We start from the raw sequence: 19,179 nt of genomic DNA on the forward strand, positions 1-19,179 counted from the left end.
GGCCGCAAGCTGCGCCAGGGGAGGTTTAGGTTAGACATTAGGAAAAAGTTCTTCACCGAAAGGGTGGTCAGGCATTGGAACAGGCTGCCCAGGGAAGTGGTTGAGTCTCCATCCCTGGAGATATTTAAAGAACGGATAGATGGGGTGCTCGAGGACATGGTATAGATGGACTTGGCAGTGATAGGTTAATGGTTGGACTCGATGATCTTAAGGGTCTTTTCCAACCTTGATGATTCTATGATTATTCTGGGAAAGCACTGGTAGATGCTTGCTGCCTTCTTGGTAGTTGTTTCCAGACATCTACAATCACCCCATCTTGAAGGCAGTGTACTCTGCCAGATGGATCTTCAGTCTGACCCAGTACAACTATTCTCAAGTTATATAAACAATGAGTCTGGTTAATCAGAACAATTTCCATAACTTTATACAACGTCAGCTAAACTCACAGTGGGGTATACTGAGGCATGTGTTCCAAGGAGCAGTAAAATTTAGCCTGCTAGCCCTTTCTAGTAAGAACAGATTTATTTTATTCCATTCTGTAATATTATTTGCCCTTTTTTAAATCCTAGGGAAATCTAAGCCACACTTTATTATGAAGTATCTGGCCTGCCATTACTCTAGTTGCACCTGAAGGAAAATACGCCTTAGTTCTTATGAATTGTTCGCATTCTGTGTATGTATTATTTGGTGCATAAAAAATAAGAGGGCATCTCTGCTGCAATGAATAAAAGTTAATGTAAGCATCTAATACAGACTTTTTTGATTAGTTAATTTGAGACAACTGTAAGCTCCACTAATGGTCTTATTAATGAGTTTTGTGTTTTGACTTAGGGATGTAATTTTTACTAATACAGTGGATCACCCTTTAATATGAATATAAATGTATTTGCATAAAGATGTCTTACATTGTACCCACTTTCACCTGCTTAGGTGCACAATATTAACATTCACAGCATCATTAACAACCCATCCATACACAGCAGGAAGGCAGGTAAGATTCAAACTATGAAGGAGAGGAGAAGCCAGGCTAAGATACAAGTAGAGTTGGATAAGTTCTGCTTTATTAAAACAATCTCACATTCACACTTTATTTCAGATACTGATATTTGCTAATATTAATAAATAGGATTTCCTAGCAAGGTTAGAATAACAGATGCTTTAAAAACTGAGTATTATAAAACATATATTTTTTTTTAAATGCTCACAATTTGAAGTGATGTTTTTTTACTGAGTTATAAATGTCCTGGGTCATTTGTACATACAGGTTTTCTTTGTCATCCAGGAAATAAAGGCGATCTTTGATGACTGCTGGATTGAAACCCTCCTCCACTAGTTGTACTTTACGGTACTTAAAAGTTGCTGTAAGTTCAATGTCACTCTACAAAACAAAATTACATCTCTACTTATCAATGTCAGCATATAATTGTGGGAATTAGATTAGATTTCCTAAAATTAAAGGGAATCATAATTAAAGAAAATCCATACAGCACAGAAGTCAAAGCCTTACTAATAGAGGTCTAAACTATCTGCATTCATCAGATAATAACTGGACGGTGGAATATGTGGGCCAGTAATTACTCTGAATGTAAGAAGTGCTGGGGCCACAGCAACATTATCGAAAGGCTTACCTTACGATTCTGTTTAAAAGAGGCAAGAAAACACTAGTTTTCAGCTTTCAGTCAGAGACAATCACAGGTTTTATCCAGAAAATTATTTAATTATGTTCTTGGATCAAAAAACAGCAGAATTTTTCTCAGAAAAGAAGAGCAAAGAAAATGGCAGTCGGAGACTGGGCAAGACTCACCGTACTTTACATGGGATGGCAAGACAAACCACTACCTTGACTGGTCAACTGTTCTGTTTGTATAACTCAAAAGTTTAAAGATTGATTAAATAATTAGGCACGCTAGCATCTCTGTGTTAGTCCTCTTGAATCATCTCAGTGAATACACAACCCTTCTCAAAGGAGCAATGTTTATTTTAAATAAGTAACTTGAGAAGTACAGCGAGAGTGACATTCTTGCAACATTTTCCTAATTCAAGTTAAACATCAGTTTAGAATTTGGCTATTTATTCACGGGTAGGATAAAAATCTAAGGCCTCTCTGGCAAAAGACAGCTCTCTTGCAAGCCGTTGTTTGTGTGGGGATCTTTATTTTGCATATAACAGTCTGTAGAGGGAGCTACACTAAACTGAGAACACAGCTGTGTTACTGTGCTGAAGGAATCCCACAGGAAATAATATTTTTCACTGAGGGATCTTCCTGATTTTATGTGTTAAAATGTGCTGGGTACCCTGCAGCTGCTCAGGCAACTTGTTTTTTTCAGGCTGAACTGAAACATCTGGGCACAGTTCTACTTTCATATTGGTAAATGACAAGAGCAAGTGAGAGACAAAAGAAGCCTTTTTGAGAATTGCTAGTATAACTAGGAAGCCCATAGTCCTCATAGAAAAGAGAGAAAACACAATGCAGGCGGACACACAAAAGCTACTTAGGAACACTGGTTTACCTTAATCCTTATAAAACGAGGTCTTGCGTAGTTTGGAAGGTGAGTGTTAACATGTCTGTAAGTACTTTCTCCATTAAATTCACAGTTTTCCTTTAGTCGAATACATGCCATTCCTGTTCTGCCTTCATAACCTGAAGGAATAATGACAGCAAATAACTGTAGTTCTTATATAAATCTGAGCTTCAGGCTAACTTTTTTTTTTTCTTCTTCTTTCTTTCTCCTATAAGTGAACCCTTCTTTCTAAGCCAATTTAGAAAACATACTAACATATTTTCCTTTAGATATCTAAGCGATTAGATTTTCTTAAGGCTTCAGCATGCTAGATGCCAAACTCTCCTGAAAGCACAGCATCACAATTATAGATGGCAGACATTTTGAAAATCATCCTTCTTTTGAAAGTCTTTGGAAAGACTTTGAAAAATCAGTTCTCAGTACTCTGGGGCAGAAGTCTGCCTGCAGCAGCATTTAACTCTGTGGGTTAATTTACTTTACAGTAAATCATGGTAAATATGCTTGTACTTGTTGTGCTGACAAGCTGATCCATGCACAAAGAGGATAGAAAGGAACAAGACCCAGTTTACCACTGTTTTTTACCATATGAACAATTAATTAGGCGCTGCAAAAATCCAAGTACTTCAGATTTTTTGTTTAACTACATACCGAGAGTGCTTTGAGAGCACCCTTTTGGTGGCTGAGGGATGGGACGCCATTTAAACACAAACCTTTTGGTGTTCCTTCTGTTTTCTGGGATTACAGGTAACGCAAGAAGAAATAGGTAATACTCTTATACAAAGGTTTACATTAGAACCAGATGAATGCTTTCACAGAATTGCGTACAGAAGGAAGTGAAAACAGAGAGTAGCATCCCATGCTTAAAGAAAAGTGGAGCACAAGCATATGCTAATTTAAGATAACTGTTCTTCAGGTTCTTTTGAGTCTTGTTTCTGTTTGCCTTTAATGCCATGTATTGATGACACCTGGCATTCCAATTTGTTTATTCAAAATCTAGAGTGTTGCATTAATGAGTTCTCAGGTGATGTATACTATCACCCCCAGCTACATTACTAAAGTACAAATATTTCTGTGCTATGTGAAACAGAAAAAAAAAAATACACAGTCCACCCAGTTCTTACACAAATGTCAGGTGAGAACCAGTTTGAACAATATTTTTTTTTTCCGTAAAGTTGTTCCATAATTATTAACACCTCTTCTATGTGGTTTTACAAGACCATTGAGAATAAGAGCATATCTTTCTCATCTCGTAGAGTGTAATCTGAGAAATACATAAAGAACTCTAGACCGTTTATGTTGTTACCTTTCTTTTGAAATGTCTCCTAGGGCAGCTGTGTGTTTATCCCTACCACAAAGCAGCTGAAAACAAGAGTGATTTAAAGAGAGAAGCTTTAATTATAGATCAACAGGTGTAGCAGATTGACTAATAAAAAGTTTATTTATTTTAATTAAATTCACTATTCTAATAGATCATCTTGGTTTATAAACAGCCTTGTTATTCTAGCCTCAGAAACACTGGGCATTTCTATTCTCATGTCTTCCACTTTTAGTAGAGGAAATAGCGAGTGGATCGTAACATTAACAGAATCTCTCGCATGTTGAATAAACGGTGGAGGGAAATGGTGGATGTAGGAAGAGTGGCATCTCTAACACACTTTTCAATTCTAAAATACTAAATCGTCATTGATGAGACCCATGTTATGATATACCATAGTCTGGAAGCCTTTCTGGAAAAGTGTGATGCCTGTTAATTAATATTGTTAATGAATTAATAATTGATCTGTTATACCTGTTAATATCTGTTAATTAACAGGGGCTCCAAAATCCCTCCTCCTCCTTAGACTACTCTAAGGGCATGCAACGTATTATGCCACCTAGTCCAAACCACTTGTGCAATGCAATACTCTACTCGGGATTTCAATCAAATATAACCTCGTTTGTTTGATTTCAGATCCCTACATTACACTGTCAGAATGAGTTCCATGTTAACTGTCCATCACAACCCAACTGCAGTGAGGAGCTAGATGGGAGTCCTGCGAATCTTGGGTAAGTGAGAAACATGGACAGGAAGGTGCCTCCAAAACACAGGGGACAAGAAAGTAGAGTAAAACTATCTGTTCCCTCTTTTGTCTTCCAATATCTCTGGGAATCTGCCTTTAGCAGCAGTGCCTCTCAAATTAAAAAGAAAAAAAGAAAAGGAAAAAAAAGCTGCCATAAGCACTTAAGCAGTTTAGAAAAAGTTCAAAATTTCACAGATTTTTGAGGAGTAGAAAAAAGTCAGTAAACATGTCAGAACTTCTTGCATTCCTTCAGACTGTTAAAGAAAGGGGAAAAAGGGAGGAATCAATTTAAGTGACGTTCTTGTTCTTCTAGAAATTCAAGTCTATTTTGTTTGTCCCACTCTACGGTAATTGCAGAGCTATATTCCTGTAAAAGATTCAACAATGTTGATATCCAAGATACTTAATCTCAAACGTTCTTCCATTCTTCTCTTAGTATTCTTGCCATACTACATTAATATAAGCTTTGGCTATGTTTTTTTTAGCCAATTAATATTGCATACATTTAAATGATGGAATGTATCAAATGTAGCTTATGAAAAATAAGCTGAAGTAGGACTACCTCTGCAGTTCAATATATTGATATTTTGTTAATGTATTAAAAAATTCTTTTGTTGAAATACTTCATGTATTTCACTCATACCTGGAACAGATACTCCATAGACAATAACTTCTTGAATGCAGTCAATCAGTCCTAAAACATCTGCAACTTCTGTTGTAGAAACATTTTCCCCTTTCCACCTGGAAAATAAGCAGTCAATAGTCATGATTTCTATGTATATTACATATAGTGATCTCCAGTGTTTTGATGTCTGACTTTACAATGGGCTGAGCACTGAGCTTGAGATCAGAAAGCACTTTTGCATTAGAACAAGGAACTTGTTATCAAAAGTAGAGAAAAACATGCCGCAAAATTCAACAATGCATTCCAGATTATTCAAATCTCAGAAGAATTTAAGACATTTCGTTTAATCACGCTTAAAATGGCTCTAAACAAACAAAACCCCAAAACATTACTTACCTTGGATTCCATCCTAGGCTCTATGCTTCCTGAGTTTGAAAAGTATAGTGAATGTGAAACCACAATGTTTTTGTTCTATGAATGTGAGTGGTTTCTGACTGTTCAAAATAGCATTCACTCATCACCCAAAGCTGAACCTCTTGTAGGCACTGTATGTAACTATGAACACAATTTATAAAATACAACAGTGAAGGTGACTTGGAGTTCTCTCTTCTGACTGAAATCAGAGAAATTCCTCTTCGTCAGTCAGTAGGAAATACTGGATATGAATTCAAACCTGAGAATGAGTCAGAATTTTCTCTCGTGACAAGCATTTAAATAAATACACTAACCGGAATGTATCTCCAGTTCGATCATGGAAATAAATGAAGTTATCATTGTCAATCACTAAAAGGTCACCGCTATTAAAATATAAATCTCCTTTTTGGAAGACATCTCTTAATTGCTTCTTCTCTGTTTGCTGTTTTGCTCCTGCATAGCCACTAAACGGTGCATACTGGGTGATTTTGCAGATCAGTAGTCCAGGTTTACCTATGAAGAGGAAAAACATTTGTTTAAAAAGCACAGTGTAAATTGCCAAAAAATAACTAATTTTCATTACATCATGAAGTTTGCAGATGTTATACAGTTATTTGAGAATCCTGTCATAATTGTCATCTTTTAAAATCAGTTGTGCAGGTACAGATTGAGTTTCACCTTGTCTTCTCAATTCACTAGCCCTCAAAAATGCCAGCAGATAATACAATTTATCACCTGCTTGTATTAATGCAGCAGAACAGAATCTCTGAGGTCTTGTCTGGTAAGTAGAAAACAGTTTCCCAGTTTCTCTAGACAACTTCATAAACCTCAGTTTATGAAACCTGACTCAACAGGAGTCTCCACAAAGGAAACTTACACATGGCATCAGGCATATCTTTAGAAGGTGACCACTGATACGGGCTACTTCCACATAACTCAGTTGGCGTGGGGCAGCCTTACCCCTCAACCAAAAGATTCAGTTGGATTTAGGAATCAAATATTGGGGTTCAGCTTGCTTACTTTGAATGCAAAATAGACCAAAAGGCTGCTTAGCATCTTCTTTAATCTTTCATGTGCTAGAGCTGGAGTAATTTATGAAGGGAGCAGGAACACCTGTATGTTTATGTAAACTGAAACTCAACCCCCATGTTATATAGAGCTTTGCATGGATCTTACACACTGGAGTGAATTTTATCTCAATACAAAATAAACTACAGTCTGCCCCTGTCAAGCCTGGGATTTTACAGTTTTTCATGGGTTTCTCTCTTACATTTCAGAGATTTTCCACGTCTCTACAGTTCAGCAACTTAAACATTGGGTGCGTTTATATAAATATGGAATATATGTGTGCACATCCCTCCTCATCCCAACTCAAGAGACTGTGTAGGGAGAGTTGGCATAGGAGAGCATGCCTATGGGGCAGACACTCTGAACATAACTGGTATGTTCCTCAGCAATGAGAATTTAACACAGTCGGTAACAACCTCTTCCCTTATGCACAGAGAAGGTGAGCGCTTCTGTCCTCACTCACAGTAATGTAACAGAATGTCACATGTAACAGAATGCAACAAAAGAAAAAAGTATCGCAAGTATCTCATTTAAACACAGGTTTGCCTGTGCCAATACATAAACCCCTCCTATGAAAACTGATATTAAGATATATTATAAAAAAAGTATTTTCATGTGTGCTTTCTCCATTGCCAATGGCAAAAAGTTTCAGCCACTGCTGGAAAAGAGAACTGCTTTCTATTTTGCAAATGTTTCTTTAGTGGCATGTTAAGTACAAAGTCTGAGAAGAATTAAATAGCTCCTGCTGAAAGTCATGATCTGTACTCAAAAATGTTAGCGTGTCCATTATTAAAACTAGACAAGTTATTAAAATCTAAGTATACAGATGCTGCATTCCCCACTGTACTTTACCTTTCTGTTAAGCTGTATTATAATAGTATGTGATTTGTTACATATTTTCTAACTTGTATTTAAAAACCTGGCTTACTCAATAGCAATTCTTAGCATCTTCCCAGATAGAAGTGATGCAAAGAGATGTAATTTTTAAAAGTAAATACCTTTCTGAAATTTTTTAAAGGAGTTAAGTTTTTACCTTTGGGAACTCTTACGCAGTATCCATTTTCATCTCGGACTGGTTCATCTTTCTCTACGTCATATTTAATCAGTTCATAGCGTAAGATTTTCTAGTGAAAATTTGCAAAATGTATACACATATGAATATTCAATCTTTGAAAAATATTTTCAGAATTCTACTACATAGTCAGCTTTCTATTTAACAGGAGCCGAATTCATCACATTTCAACTGGATGTGTTGAGTCTAAATGCTCTTTTGCCTGAACTAGCGAGAGGTATCTGTGATATCTAGCACGGGCAGCTATAGACTACTTGGGGAGAATCTTCTCATCTAAACAAATTCATAATTAAGCTTTGGGTTCTTCCCAACTTGTCATACAAGTGGCCTGGTATATGCCCTTGGCAATACACCAAACTTCACCGAGGACAAAATGCCAGGTTTTGTTGCTAATTCTTACCTTCTGCAGGCAGTTTACTCTTCCCACTGCACCAATTTTTCCAGTGTAATTAACAAAAGAAATGTTTCCTTCAGTTGATGCATAAAACTCCAAAATATTAATATTTCCAAATCTTCGGATAAATTCCCTCCAAACATCAGCCCTTATTCCATTTCCTATGGCAAGTCTGACTTTGTGATCCTGATCATTGTTTCTCTAGAAACAAGAAACGGTCATGAATTCACATTTCTGCTGAGTGAAAGCAGAATTTCTGCTTCTGGAAAACTCCAAACGAAATTTTAGTCTAAAAGTATTGAGCATATTCTGAAGCAAAATGTGTGCAAACATCATTACAGTTAAGCTCATGATTTTGATATGGAAAAGGAAAAGAAATTACTGAGCAAGTTAGGCTGTATATCTAACTGTAGTTAGTAGTTAACTTGACTTGGATGAAGACAGGAACAAATAATTCTATGCAGAAAGCCAGAATGAAACTCAGGCACCATGTTAAACTATTTTGTTTGTAAGCCTTGTGGTGACTATCTGCAGAAGAGTGTAATTTACCCTGAATTCAGCAAAACGTTTGCAGGATTTAAAATTGTATTTGGGTGGAAAGGAAATCCCTTCTACCATTGTAAGTGCAGGATTGAGCCTGCTAAAAATTCTGTTACCACATTTCATATAATTTTTAATAGTGCTATTAGATCTTTCTGTTTACACAGTAAAGTGATAAACACATAGCGAGGATGGCAGTCCATTTATGCCTTCTCTTAGATGTTTATAGTTATCCTCAACAATAGGAAGTACTGAACTGTGTCAGACACTTGTAATTCATAAACATATCTAATGTGCTAATGAGTAACAATAGCCTGAGAGAATTTTAGCAAAATATGGAAAGGCTCTTTTGTCCCATTTCCTGCCTTTTTAACCAACTGTTTCTTTTATTACATAATTTAATAGCATTTTAAGGCACGAAGAGTCTTTTTAAATATATATTGGCTTCTTAACTTGGAATACTTTGTTGAAAGAATAAGGCTATTCTATCAGCAACAGACTGGAACGTGTATTCATGCTGAATAGTATGTTGGCTCTCTGTGTTTCAGGAAACAGTGCAGAGGGCAATGCAGTAGATGGTCAAAGTAGAAGATGAGCACAGAATGCTGGAATTGCAAAATGCTCTTTCAAGGAGCAATTCAAGAGAGAAACCTGGCTATTAAGACAAACATGGATTGGTCTTATAGTGTCATATTCCCAGAAAGGACCAAAAAATACCACAGTAAAATGGCAACAATTTTGAAATACTGTAAAACTTTATTTTGGATTTCAGTCATATAAGGTCTGGATTAGTATTGCTTTTCTGCAGAATAGTCTAGAAATGGATGTTTAAATTTAATCTAAAGAAGAAATACATTAATACATAGTCCTCTCTGTGATATTGAGAGATATGCCATTAACATGTTAGCAGAGAACCAAGCTTAAAATAGAACAATGAAATCTGCTGAAATTCTGCATAGTGTCTAAATGACTTGGTGTTCACTTTTTATAAAATCTTTGTTGTAGATGATGCTCTACAACGCCATACACAATACCTTAGCCTCTCATGAGACTCCAGTTGATTGGGCATTTATACAGCTGAGCTTAAACATTTTATTTGGAAATGATTCACTGGGGACAGGATGCTGCTTGGATCCACATTGTCCCTTATCTTTTGTTGTTCTTAAGTCTGTATTTTCAATCTTTCTTCCCCATTTGCTTAGGCAGATAAAGAAAATTTGGTACTTAGCCATTAATTAGTTACAGTTAGTGAAAGGAGGAAGGAAGGACTTAATGATTCACGCTTAAGGTGATTTCTATAATACTTGGACTGTTCATTTGTTCTGAAATGACTACGTAAGTTAGCTGGAAATAAAATCAGAAAGAAAACTGTGACACATATTGAGTTTTTTTCTTCTGTGGATATGTAAAGGAAAGAAATGATAGCATAGAAAGAAGTTACTAGCACAATAAGGAAGTTCAATAATGAAATGGCATTAGTTAAGATAGATGACACCCTACGTCAATGTGGATCTTGCTTATACTGTGAGTTCCTCATGGAAAAGACTGTGTCTCTGTTACATCTGCAATAACTGGCCAAGCCCTCTTGGCACCATGACAGTTTAAGTAATAGTATCCATTCTGTCAAGTTCTTGCATTCTTAAAATGTTAATCCCATCTTTCTGGAAGACTTGTGCACTCAAAGGAGCATGCATATGGGTACATGGGATCAGATATTAAGCTTATAAACCTTGCTTATGTAAAGGTGTTTTCTCCACTGGTGTTGAATTCCACGTACTGAGTAAACAAAACCCCTTATATTAAATAATGAAAGCTAAGCTATCTGTGTCCATCTTAAAATCTGGCCTTTGTAGATAAACAGCCACCAATAATGAATAATCTGTAAGACAGCCTCAAACACTACTCAACTGTATCATTCAGTGGGCTTCAGGTTCAGCCATTCACGTTATTTTTGATTAACAGGTCACTTTAATGGTTAAGCTAAATGTCTCTGTGTGGCTTACATTACCAAACTCACCCCATTTGGGAACTAATTTATACTTGGCTGGCAACTGTACATATCTTTGAGATACTGCTTCAATTCAGGAATTTACAGGGTATGCCCTGTGACTCAGTTATATTTGTGCGTGCATGCATGCTATCAAGAAACCCAACTCTATCAAAAATGAGTAATTAGCTCATTCTTTAAGCTTATTTTCCTAAAAAACATTCTGTATGAAAGGAGATAATCTAGTTTTTCACTTTTTTCCCTATTTTATTTACACCAGTTGAGTATTGGCTAATTATGAGTACTTTGCTAATTGGGGTTTTCCATGAACTGCAGGACTGACGTATAACTTATCACCACTCTTAACTATATGTCTCAAGTGCCTAGTTTCTTTAACTCAGTTTAAATCTCCTCCACCCACACTTTTTTATTAAAACTAGTGGCCCAATCCAGAGGCTAAGTCTTCTGATTACTATAAAACTTTATTTTATTAACTGCTCATTTTGGGCTAACAACTCATGAAGAAATAATAAAAAGTATAGCAGAATCTTCCTTAGATACCCAATTCCTGAGGAATCCTACTGATTTCTAGTGAAGTTATTTCATATCTCTGTAACTGACACCAGAATGAAACCTCTGTATATTGGATATTTTGCACACATACATAAGTTACAAAGAAACTGTGCACCTGATTCTCTGTTCTGGCTTACAGTTATCAAACAGTGCTAGATGGACTGACTGATACCACCTTTGTTCTTACTAAGTTCTAACTGCAGTTCACTAGGCCTACCTCTGTGAAAGTTATTTTATGCAAACACATTTTTGAAATTAAGGATTAACTAATGTGATTGCAGGGATCTCAGCAGGAAAGTGCCTATGAATAGGTACCCTATGAAGACAGTATGTCAAGCGCATCTTCAGAGGGGGCACTCTTTAAATAATCACGTTAACACTTTCACCTGGGGATCACCTGACTACCTTGGGTTAGGACATCTTAGCTACAAAAACTCCAAAACTCATGTTGTCCAAAACACAGGTCCACTGGTTCCTAGAGAACTCCTCGTTTTTGGTTTGCAGCTGGAGTACTCATATAAGGTAAGTGTTTTCTCTACCAATTTTAACAGAATGTCAATTAATGGATTGTCATTGTTCCACTATTCAAAAGAATCATTAATTCAAGCCAAAAGCTCCTTTTTTTTTCCTTGAAAAAAAGTTCATGTTAGTATTCAATGAGATTACAGACCTCATTAGGGAAGGTTTTTGTTGGGGTATTTTTCCCTCTCCTCTTATGGTTAGATTTTAAGTGTAATATAACAAATATTCCCAGTAATTTAATTAGCCAAAAAAGACAGGTAGTTAATGTTACCTGTGGCACACTGCACAGATACCGAAGCACTTCCCCAATATACTGTATCACTGTTACGTTATATTTCCTGCAATCATCCCAGAACTGGCTTGCTGAAAATCTGGCACGCAAAACAATAGTTGCACCTGTGTAGAAAGAAGTAAAACAAATAACAGAAGGAACAATTCTTATTATAACGTAAGACCATATAGAATTTCTTAGCACAACATTGCAGAAAACTTGTAGAATTAGGGTTATATAGCTTTTGCAAGTACTCTTCCTAAAACATATTGAAATACAATCCATGCTGAATAATTGGTTTAAACTCTTATTTCTATTAATCAGAAGTTAAAGGCTATTATTGTGGACGAAACTCTGTAGAAATTTACCCTAAAACTGTGCAAAGAGCTGTCATGTAAGATAGGATATATCCTGTTTGTCCAGGTGATGAAATAAAACTTGTACAGGGCGAAGATCTGTGTGAGTGATATGAAGATGACAGAGAAACAAGAACGCCTCTTGACTTACGGAGTTTCTGGTAGCAGAGACATGTACAACCAAGTATTTAATCTGGAAGTTTGGTAGCTAGGGAAAGGCTTACTGTATCTGTGATCATATCTGTGCATGAATTCTGCACAGTAACACATTCATTCATACTAGTCAGGTGCATGGTACCTTTCATGATACATCCATGGACTCCAACGAGGAGGGCAGAGCTATGATAGAGCGGTAGAGCAGTATACACAATATCTTCTGAGGTAACATTGCCAGCATCAAACAAACCACAAGCTAGCATTATGCGTTCATGGTTAATCACTGCAGCTTTGGGGAGACCTGTTTAAAGTCAAGCAAAAAGGTGTGTAACTTCATTCGAACAATAAACATAGTCGATTTCACAAGGGCTTACGAAAAGACTTTCTCTCATTCACTGATGCAAGTGATAGCTCCAGAGTTCAGGGAGGTATGCAGCCTGTGTCTACACAACACACTGGTGTTTACCCTTAGTGAGGATATGCCTTCCCACATGTAACTTTTAGGTGATTAACCCCCCTGTTAAGCACCCAAATTCCCAATACTATGGTACCTAGGAATAGCAAGTACCTAGAGAATGAGGAAATGGGATTTGGAGAATCTAGCATGCTGAGCAAGGGGAATAGAAATCCTAAAAAACAGGTTAATCTTGGATCTTGCATCTCTCCTGGAATTAGGTGTCTCCTTGCAGCTCTGAATAATCCTACATGAAACTGGAATTCCCCCTACCGAATCTTTTCTTGGTTTCCCATCAGATACAGTTAAACTGATTACTGGCTGAAACAGATGCTAGAAGACAAAATTATGGTAGTGCTTGCCTATTCTGTAAGAAAAGAGATGTCAGAACCCTTAACAAGGATGATGGACACTGGAGTTATTTGCCTCCTGCAGCCCAAACAGGATTCAAACTTGTACTTCTTCCCTTCCAGGGGAGTTCCTGCCCTAAGAGGCTCAAAGACTGAGCTAGTGTGGAGGCATACCCCGCTCTTCTTAATGAAGCTATAGGTTTGAGTGTCTTCAGGTGTTGTCTTCATCTTCATCCTTGTCACCCAGTTTCTGCTGTGGCTTAGTGCTCTTAACGCTAGATGCCTTTATGTAGAGCAGGCTGCAGCTCCTATACCAGCTGCAGTTTTGCACAGTGGCCATGACTAGCTGTATTTTGTGCTGCCCTCACTGCTTTTGGTACTCTGACACCCAAAAACTTAACGGCCAGCATTTAGAGTTCATGATCCAAAGATACTGAGTGTAAGGTGGGTGCCAAGACATGTACCTAGGCCAGCAGTGTCTCCAGGGATAAAAGCAGATGTCTAGTGACCTGACTGGCATAAAATCTGTATGTTTAATGGGCTTTTACTTCAGTACCTCCCCCCAGATTTAGTGCTTAAAGTCAGCCGACATTCTATGTGCTTTTTGATTTTAGATACAGATACCAAATTTTCAGTTTTCTGAGGGGGAATGAATGACAGTAGGAATTTAATGTGAAGTAACAGATTCTCTTTCCTTACTAAAAAAATCATAATGTCGGTAAGAATGTGTGGCCTTCCACATAGTTTTTGTGAATTTATACGTTACCTGTAGTACCAGAAGTATAAATGTACATGGCAGGAGTTTTAAAGGTTATATCTGATCTCCAAGACAACGGAGTAGGCTCATCTGAAGCAGCATCTACTTTATCAAGAAAGCTCTCAACTCCTTCTGTAGCAGATGTCTTACTTAAATAATAAACTTTAACATTTTCTTTCTTCAAGAATGGCAGTATTTCTTCAACAGATTCCTTCAGTTCTTAAAGAGGAGAGAAAAAAGTATTATAAGAAAATTCTGTACTCTGTGAACTATACTATCAGTCCATCAACTTTGGCTCAGCAGCTTTCGTGTTTAGCTGCTCTTGCAGAAATTCACGTTCAGAATCTGGTAAAAAGGACTGAAGAGGAATAGTGCCTCCCCACAGAACTGGGATTGATTTGATTTGATCTGGTTTTCTGCAGCAGGAACAGAACTGCAGAGGAGCGATCCAAGCACACTTCCCCTTGCCTGCAGACCCTGCAGGACTGAGGGAGAGTACAGCTGGCATCACCAGCTCCATGTTGCTACCTTCCCTCTCCACCGTGGGGAAATGCCTCACCTGGCAAGTGCCCATGCAAAGTTAGGTGCTGCTTAAATCACCACTATGTTTTATACATAAAGATGAACCTCATCTTTCTCAAGTCCCAACACAAATGGAAGAAACACTTGAAAAGCAGAATGAAGAGTGACTTGCTCAGTAAGTAGTGGTACTACTGAAGCCTGGACTCGTGGATAGTTGTGCTCTGTCTCTTCTGATGCCTGCCTCCTGCACGTCTTGATTAATCCCGGTTCTCCTCGTATTCCCTCTGGTATCTCCAACCAACATGAGCGCGTGACTTCATTTATGTGCAATGAGTAGACTAACTCCCTGCATGATAAAGTCCTGCCTGCCTTTCTCTTATTGAAGCAGTAATGCAGGTCTCTACCCACTGCCAGTTTCAACCAATTTGGAAAGAATGTAGTCGTCCTCGAGACTTTTATTCCCTTAAGAAGCTGGATAATAGAATGAAGTGAGGATGACCAGACAGCTGGTGCAATTGTATGAACCTTGTTTCTTCAGGAATCCAGACTAAAAGCCTTCCAACTGACAGGTACTTTTACTTGAATAGATGATCCACAAGATTTAAAAAGAATCCTCAACACCAATTGCACTGAAACATCACAATATAAAACTTTCCATAACATGTAATTTATTTTTTACCACTTCTATTTTATTTCAAAGCAAGGAATAAATTAAATATTGTTAAATCAACAAATCTCTGAGGCAACTTAATACTGAAAGCTAAATCTATTACTGGAAATTATATCTCCACACTAACTGACTAGATAAAGCCAAGATCCACACCAAAAGTTTGTCTCAATTGCACAAAAATTTATTAAAAGCATTACCTTTTCAAGTCTGGCAGACTCTGGAATTCTCCATCAAACAATTTTGTACTTCTGCTGTAACTTTGGTCCAACATCCTGGGATTACCATGTGTGCCCTTTAGCCACCAAGCTACTCGGGGAAAATCTAATGAAGGCTTCTTTTAGTGAACAGGTAAGGAAACCTCAAAATATTAGCAGAGCCTGGGCTGTCTTCCTACATTCCACCTATGCTTTCCAGCACTGCACAGATACTGGACTGCACAAAGAATAAACCTGGGTGGGAGGAGTGCTCCTGAGACACTATCAGGCATGAAGGAGATAAAATAAGGCCTCTTATGCAAGTATCTAATAAGCTGGCACCTTAGCGATAAATAACCCCCAATAAACTTTCACCGAGATAAACAACCCTCCGACAAACTTTGAAATCCATATTTTACTGTAGGTATAAGTAACTTCAATGACATAAAAACTATACTAATGAATTCGGCATATTTCTTTTCAGGACCTTATCTGTGCAAGCAGACACACAGGATCTCATGTGATGGTGAGTTCTGATGAGACAATATTTATCTTCTGCATCGAGTAGCGAGATAATAAAGGATGAAACTTAAGGACAGAAAGAATCCAGGTCCAACAGAAGAGACCTAGACTTCTTTCCTCTCCTGATGTCCAGCAATCCCTAGTGGAGTCAAGCATGTAGCAAATTTTTATGAATTAGGCTCTATGTTCTTTACTATTTTTTTTTCCTCAGAGCGGAAGGCCTTTTTAGAAAATCTGATGCAAGTATGTTATAGAAGGAGGAAAAATATTTCCTATCCCACACAAAAGCTTTTCCCACATATGCTAGTAACTCCAATATTGATTAATTTTGGAAGTTCAGAGATTGCACAGAATTTATTCTCAGTGAGGCAGACATTTATCACGAAAGGAGAATATTTCATCTGAACTTCTAAAGTTCAGGGGCATATAAAATACTTCAGTTGTTACATACAATAGACGAGTAAGTTCAACTATCTATGCTGAAACAGAGTACATATTCATGTAGAAGTTGTTAACTCTAGGCAGATAAAGAGAGTATCTCTGACTTCCCGTATGGTCAGTCATTCATACTGTATGCAGGCATATACATACAAATATATACAAAGGACTGGGCATGAAATAAGGTCTCTGCTCTATATGGAACAGAATGTAGCTCTCCATTTAAAACATATGAATATGTCAAAGTCTCTTCTATGGAAGAGGAATATGGTTTGTCTACATGGGTTCATGCCTCTTTCTTTGAACTGAAACCTGACAAAGGCTTTTATATAGACTGCAACCACCTTCATGTGTCTAAGTCGCTGTCCAGCTGCAGCAAGAGGATTCTGCTACATTACCTTGTTTATTTCTAATTTGGACATTTGTGTGAATGTTAACTGTGAATTAATCATGTTTATGATGGAGGGCTATTTTATTTCTAGGTCTTTGTTACCCTTACCAAAAGGTCCCTTCCAACCCAAACCGTTCTATGACTCTATGAAATAGCTAACAGGGTATCAGAGCTCAATGCCCACATCTTGTACGTGAGCTGAAAATGAAAACACGGTGCAAATTGCTTGGAAACCTTGTCCTTTCGTCTGGTCTGAAGCAACTTCTCAAATCCCCAAATTCACCTTTGGAGGAGGGGATGCAAGCAGAAGAAAGCGTCCCTCCGCTCCAGCCTACCCCCGGCGTCCCCGGGGGGCCCAAGGCGGGAGAAACGGGGGGGCCTCCTCCCCCCCCCCCCTTGGGGAGAGCCCCGCCGAGGAGCCCCGTCACCGCGGGGGGCAGCCGAGGAGCCCCCCGCGGCCCGGCTCCGCTCCCCACCGGCCGGGGCCGGTGCTCTCCTCACCTGGGGCCGCCAGCAGCACGGTGGCCGCGCTGCTCTGGAAGCAGCGCAGCAAGGAACCGGCCCTGATGCTGGAGTTGAGGCAAGCCACGGCGCAGCCCAGCTTGGCGCAGCCCAGCCAGACCCAGACGTAGGCGGGCCGGTTGCCCATGAAGAGGGCCAGGCAGCCGCCCGCCCGCAGCCCCGCGGCGTCGCGCAGCGCCCGCGCCGCCTGGCTGCTCCGCCGCTCCACCTGCTCGTAGGTGGAGACCTCGTCGCCGAAGAGCAGCAGCGGCTTGTGGGGCGTCCGCCGCGCCCGCCGCCCGAAGACGTCCAGGAGGGTGCTGGCGGGCCGGCGGGCACCGGCTCTCCGCGCCCTCCTCGCCACCCGCGCCATCGTGAGGGCGAAGCGTAGGTCCTGGAAGAAGAAGGGCCAGGCGCAGCGCAGCAGCAGCGGCAGGAGGAGCAGCCCCGCCAGCGCGGTGCAGAGGGCGGACAGCATGCCGCCACCCCTGCCCTGCCCGCCGCGCCGCGCCCTCGCCTACAACCGCTGCGCCTCGCGCCGGCCGAGGGGGCGGAACGACCAACGGCCGCGCCTCGCGCCCGAGGAGGGACGGGCAGGACCAACGGCCGCGCCCGCCTCCTCGCAGCCCGGGGGCGGCGGGCCCCGCTCCCGCCGCGGCCGCGTCGGGTGCTGACAGAGCTCCGCCGTCGAGCCTTCCTCCCGGGCTTCGGAGCCCCCGGAAGGGTTGTCTGAATTGATGGCAGTGGCTCCCCGCCATAATTAGAGGGCCGGCTTGATGACCGCCGTAGGGAATCGAAGCGCGGCAGGTGGTGCGTGCCAGGGTGGAGTCGCAGCCTGGCAGGTGCTTGCGGGCCCCCTGCCTGCGTGCCGTGTCAGAAGCTGGGCCCGGCGGTGCAGCAGAAGGGACATGCAGGCTCAGGGCAGAAGGTTGGCATCTTTTGTTGCAGTCGGGACCGGTGCCTCTCTCAGAGCCTGAATGCATCCTGCGTGGGATACGGGCCATCCGCGCGTCCCCTTGTGAGGCTGCAGTCACCAGTGGCAAAGGCAGCCCAGCCTAGTCAAGGGTCACACCGGGAGAAATTTAGGATGAGGCTTCCTGGCAGACTAAGTGGTGAGCTGCCCTGGGGAACATGTTCCTGCCCTCCTCTTGTACTAGCCCTGGTGCTATTCCTCACTGGGTGGTAAATAGTCTACTAGGTAAATAGTAGCCGAGCCAACTGAAAATTTGGGGTGTGACTTAATTTTTTTTTTTTTTAATTAAAAAACCCCGCAGTTATTAGCATTCTAGATGCACAAAAGGAATTTACAGTCTCAGTCTCTCTGTCTTGCCCTTGTCCAAGGCTAAGAGACACATTAGTTGCTCAGACAACCTTGAAGGAAACTCCAGGAATTTCACCCTTCTGACTGGACCCAGCGACCAGAACACAGTGCTTTTCTTGGTGAAGTTTAAGCAGCCATTACTGTGAATAAGGACTGCTTTTTCTTTCTTTTTTAAATTATTTTTAATTTTATATTTTGCTAAGTGCCACCAAGTGGACAGTTTCCTGCCCTCTTGTTCACAGTTTTCTGCTCCCCTTCTATGGCAAATCTGATACTTCTTCTCACCACAAGGTGAGTTGATTCGGGTCATTGATCTGTCAGGAAACTTCTTTTTTCACTGCAGAGTTTGTTTCCCTTGCCAGATAAGTTCACTTTGCTGTTAGGTGAGCTGTGGCTAGCTGTAATGCAACGCAAGTGCTGGATGTTCAAGCAGGGTGGGAGGGAGCAGAGCTGTCCGGTTAGCTTAACTGCGGTCAGACCTCCCAGGCAGCTTCTGCAG

At 40.1% G+C, this 19,179-nt stretch overlaps 1 protein-coding gene across 1 annotated transcript; it reads right to left on the bottom strand.

Moving 5' to 3' along the window:
- Nucleotides 1-1,201: 1,201 nt before the first annotated feature.
- SLC27A2 (solute carrier family 27 member 2) lies at nt 1,202-17,837 on the bottom strand (the record flags this gene model as incomplete). Its single annotated transcript, XM_082321671.1, has 10 exons — nt 1,202-1,378; nt 2,511-2,641; nt 5,226-5,323; nt 5,936-6,134; nt 7,723-7,813; nt 8,162-8,356; nt 12,049-12,173; nt 12,703-12,861; nt 14,131-14,340; nt 17,360-17,837. The coding sequence occupies 10 exons, from the start codon at nt 17,835-17,837 to the stop codon at nt 1,202-1,204; spliced, it is 1,863 nt and encodes a 620-aa protein (XP_082177797.1).
- Nucleotides 17,838-19,179: the final 1,342 nt, after the last annotated feature.

This window comes from Platalea leucorodia (genome assembly GCF_965183815.1).
Source record: "Platalea leucorodia genome assembly, chromosome: 9".
In the NCBI taxonomy this organism is placed as follows: domain Eukaryota; kingdom Metazoa; phylum Chordata; class Aves; order Pelecaniformes; family Threskiornithidae; genus Platalea; species Platalea leucorodia.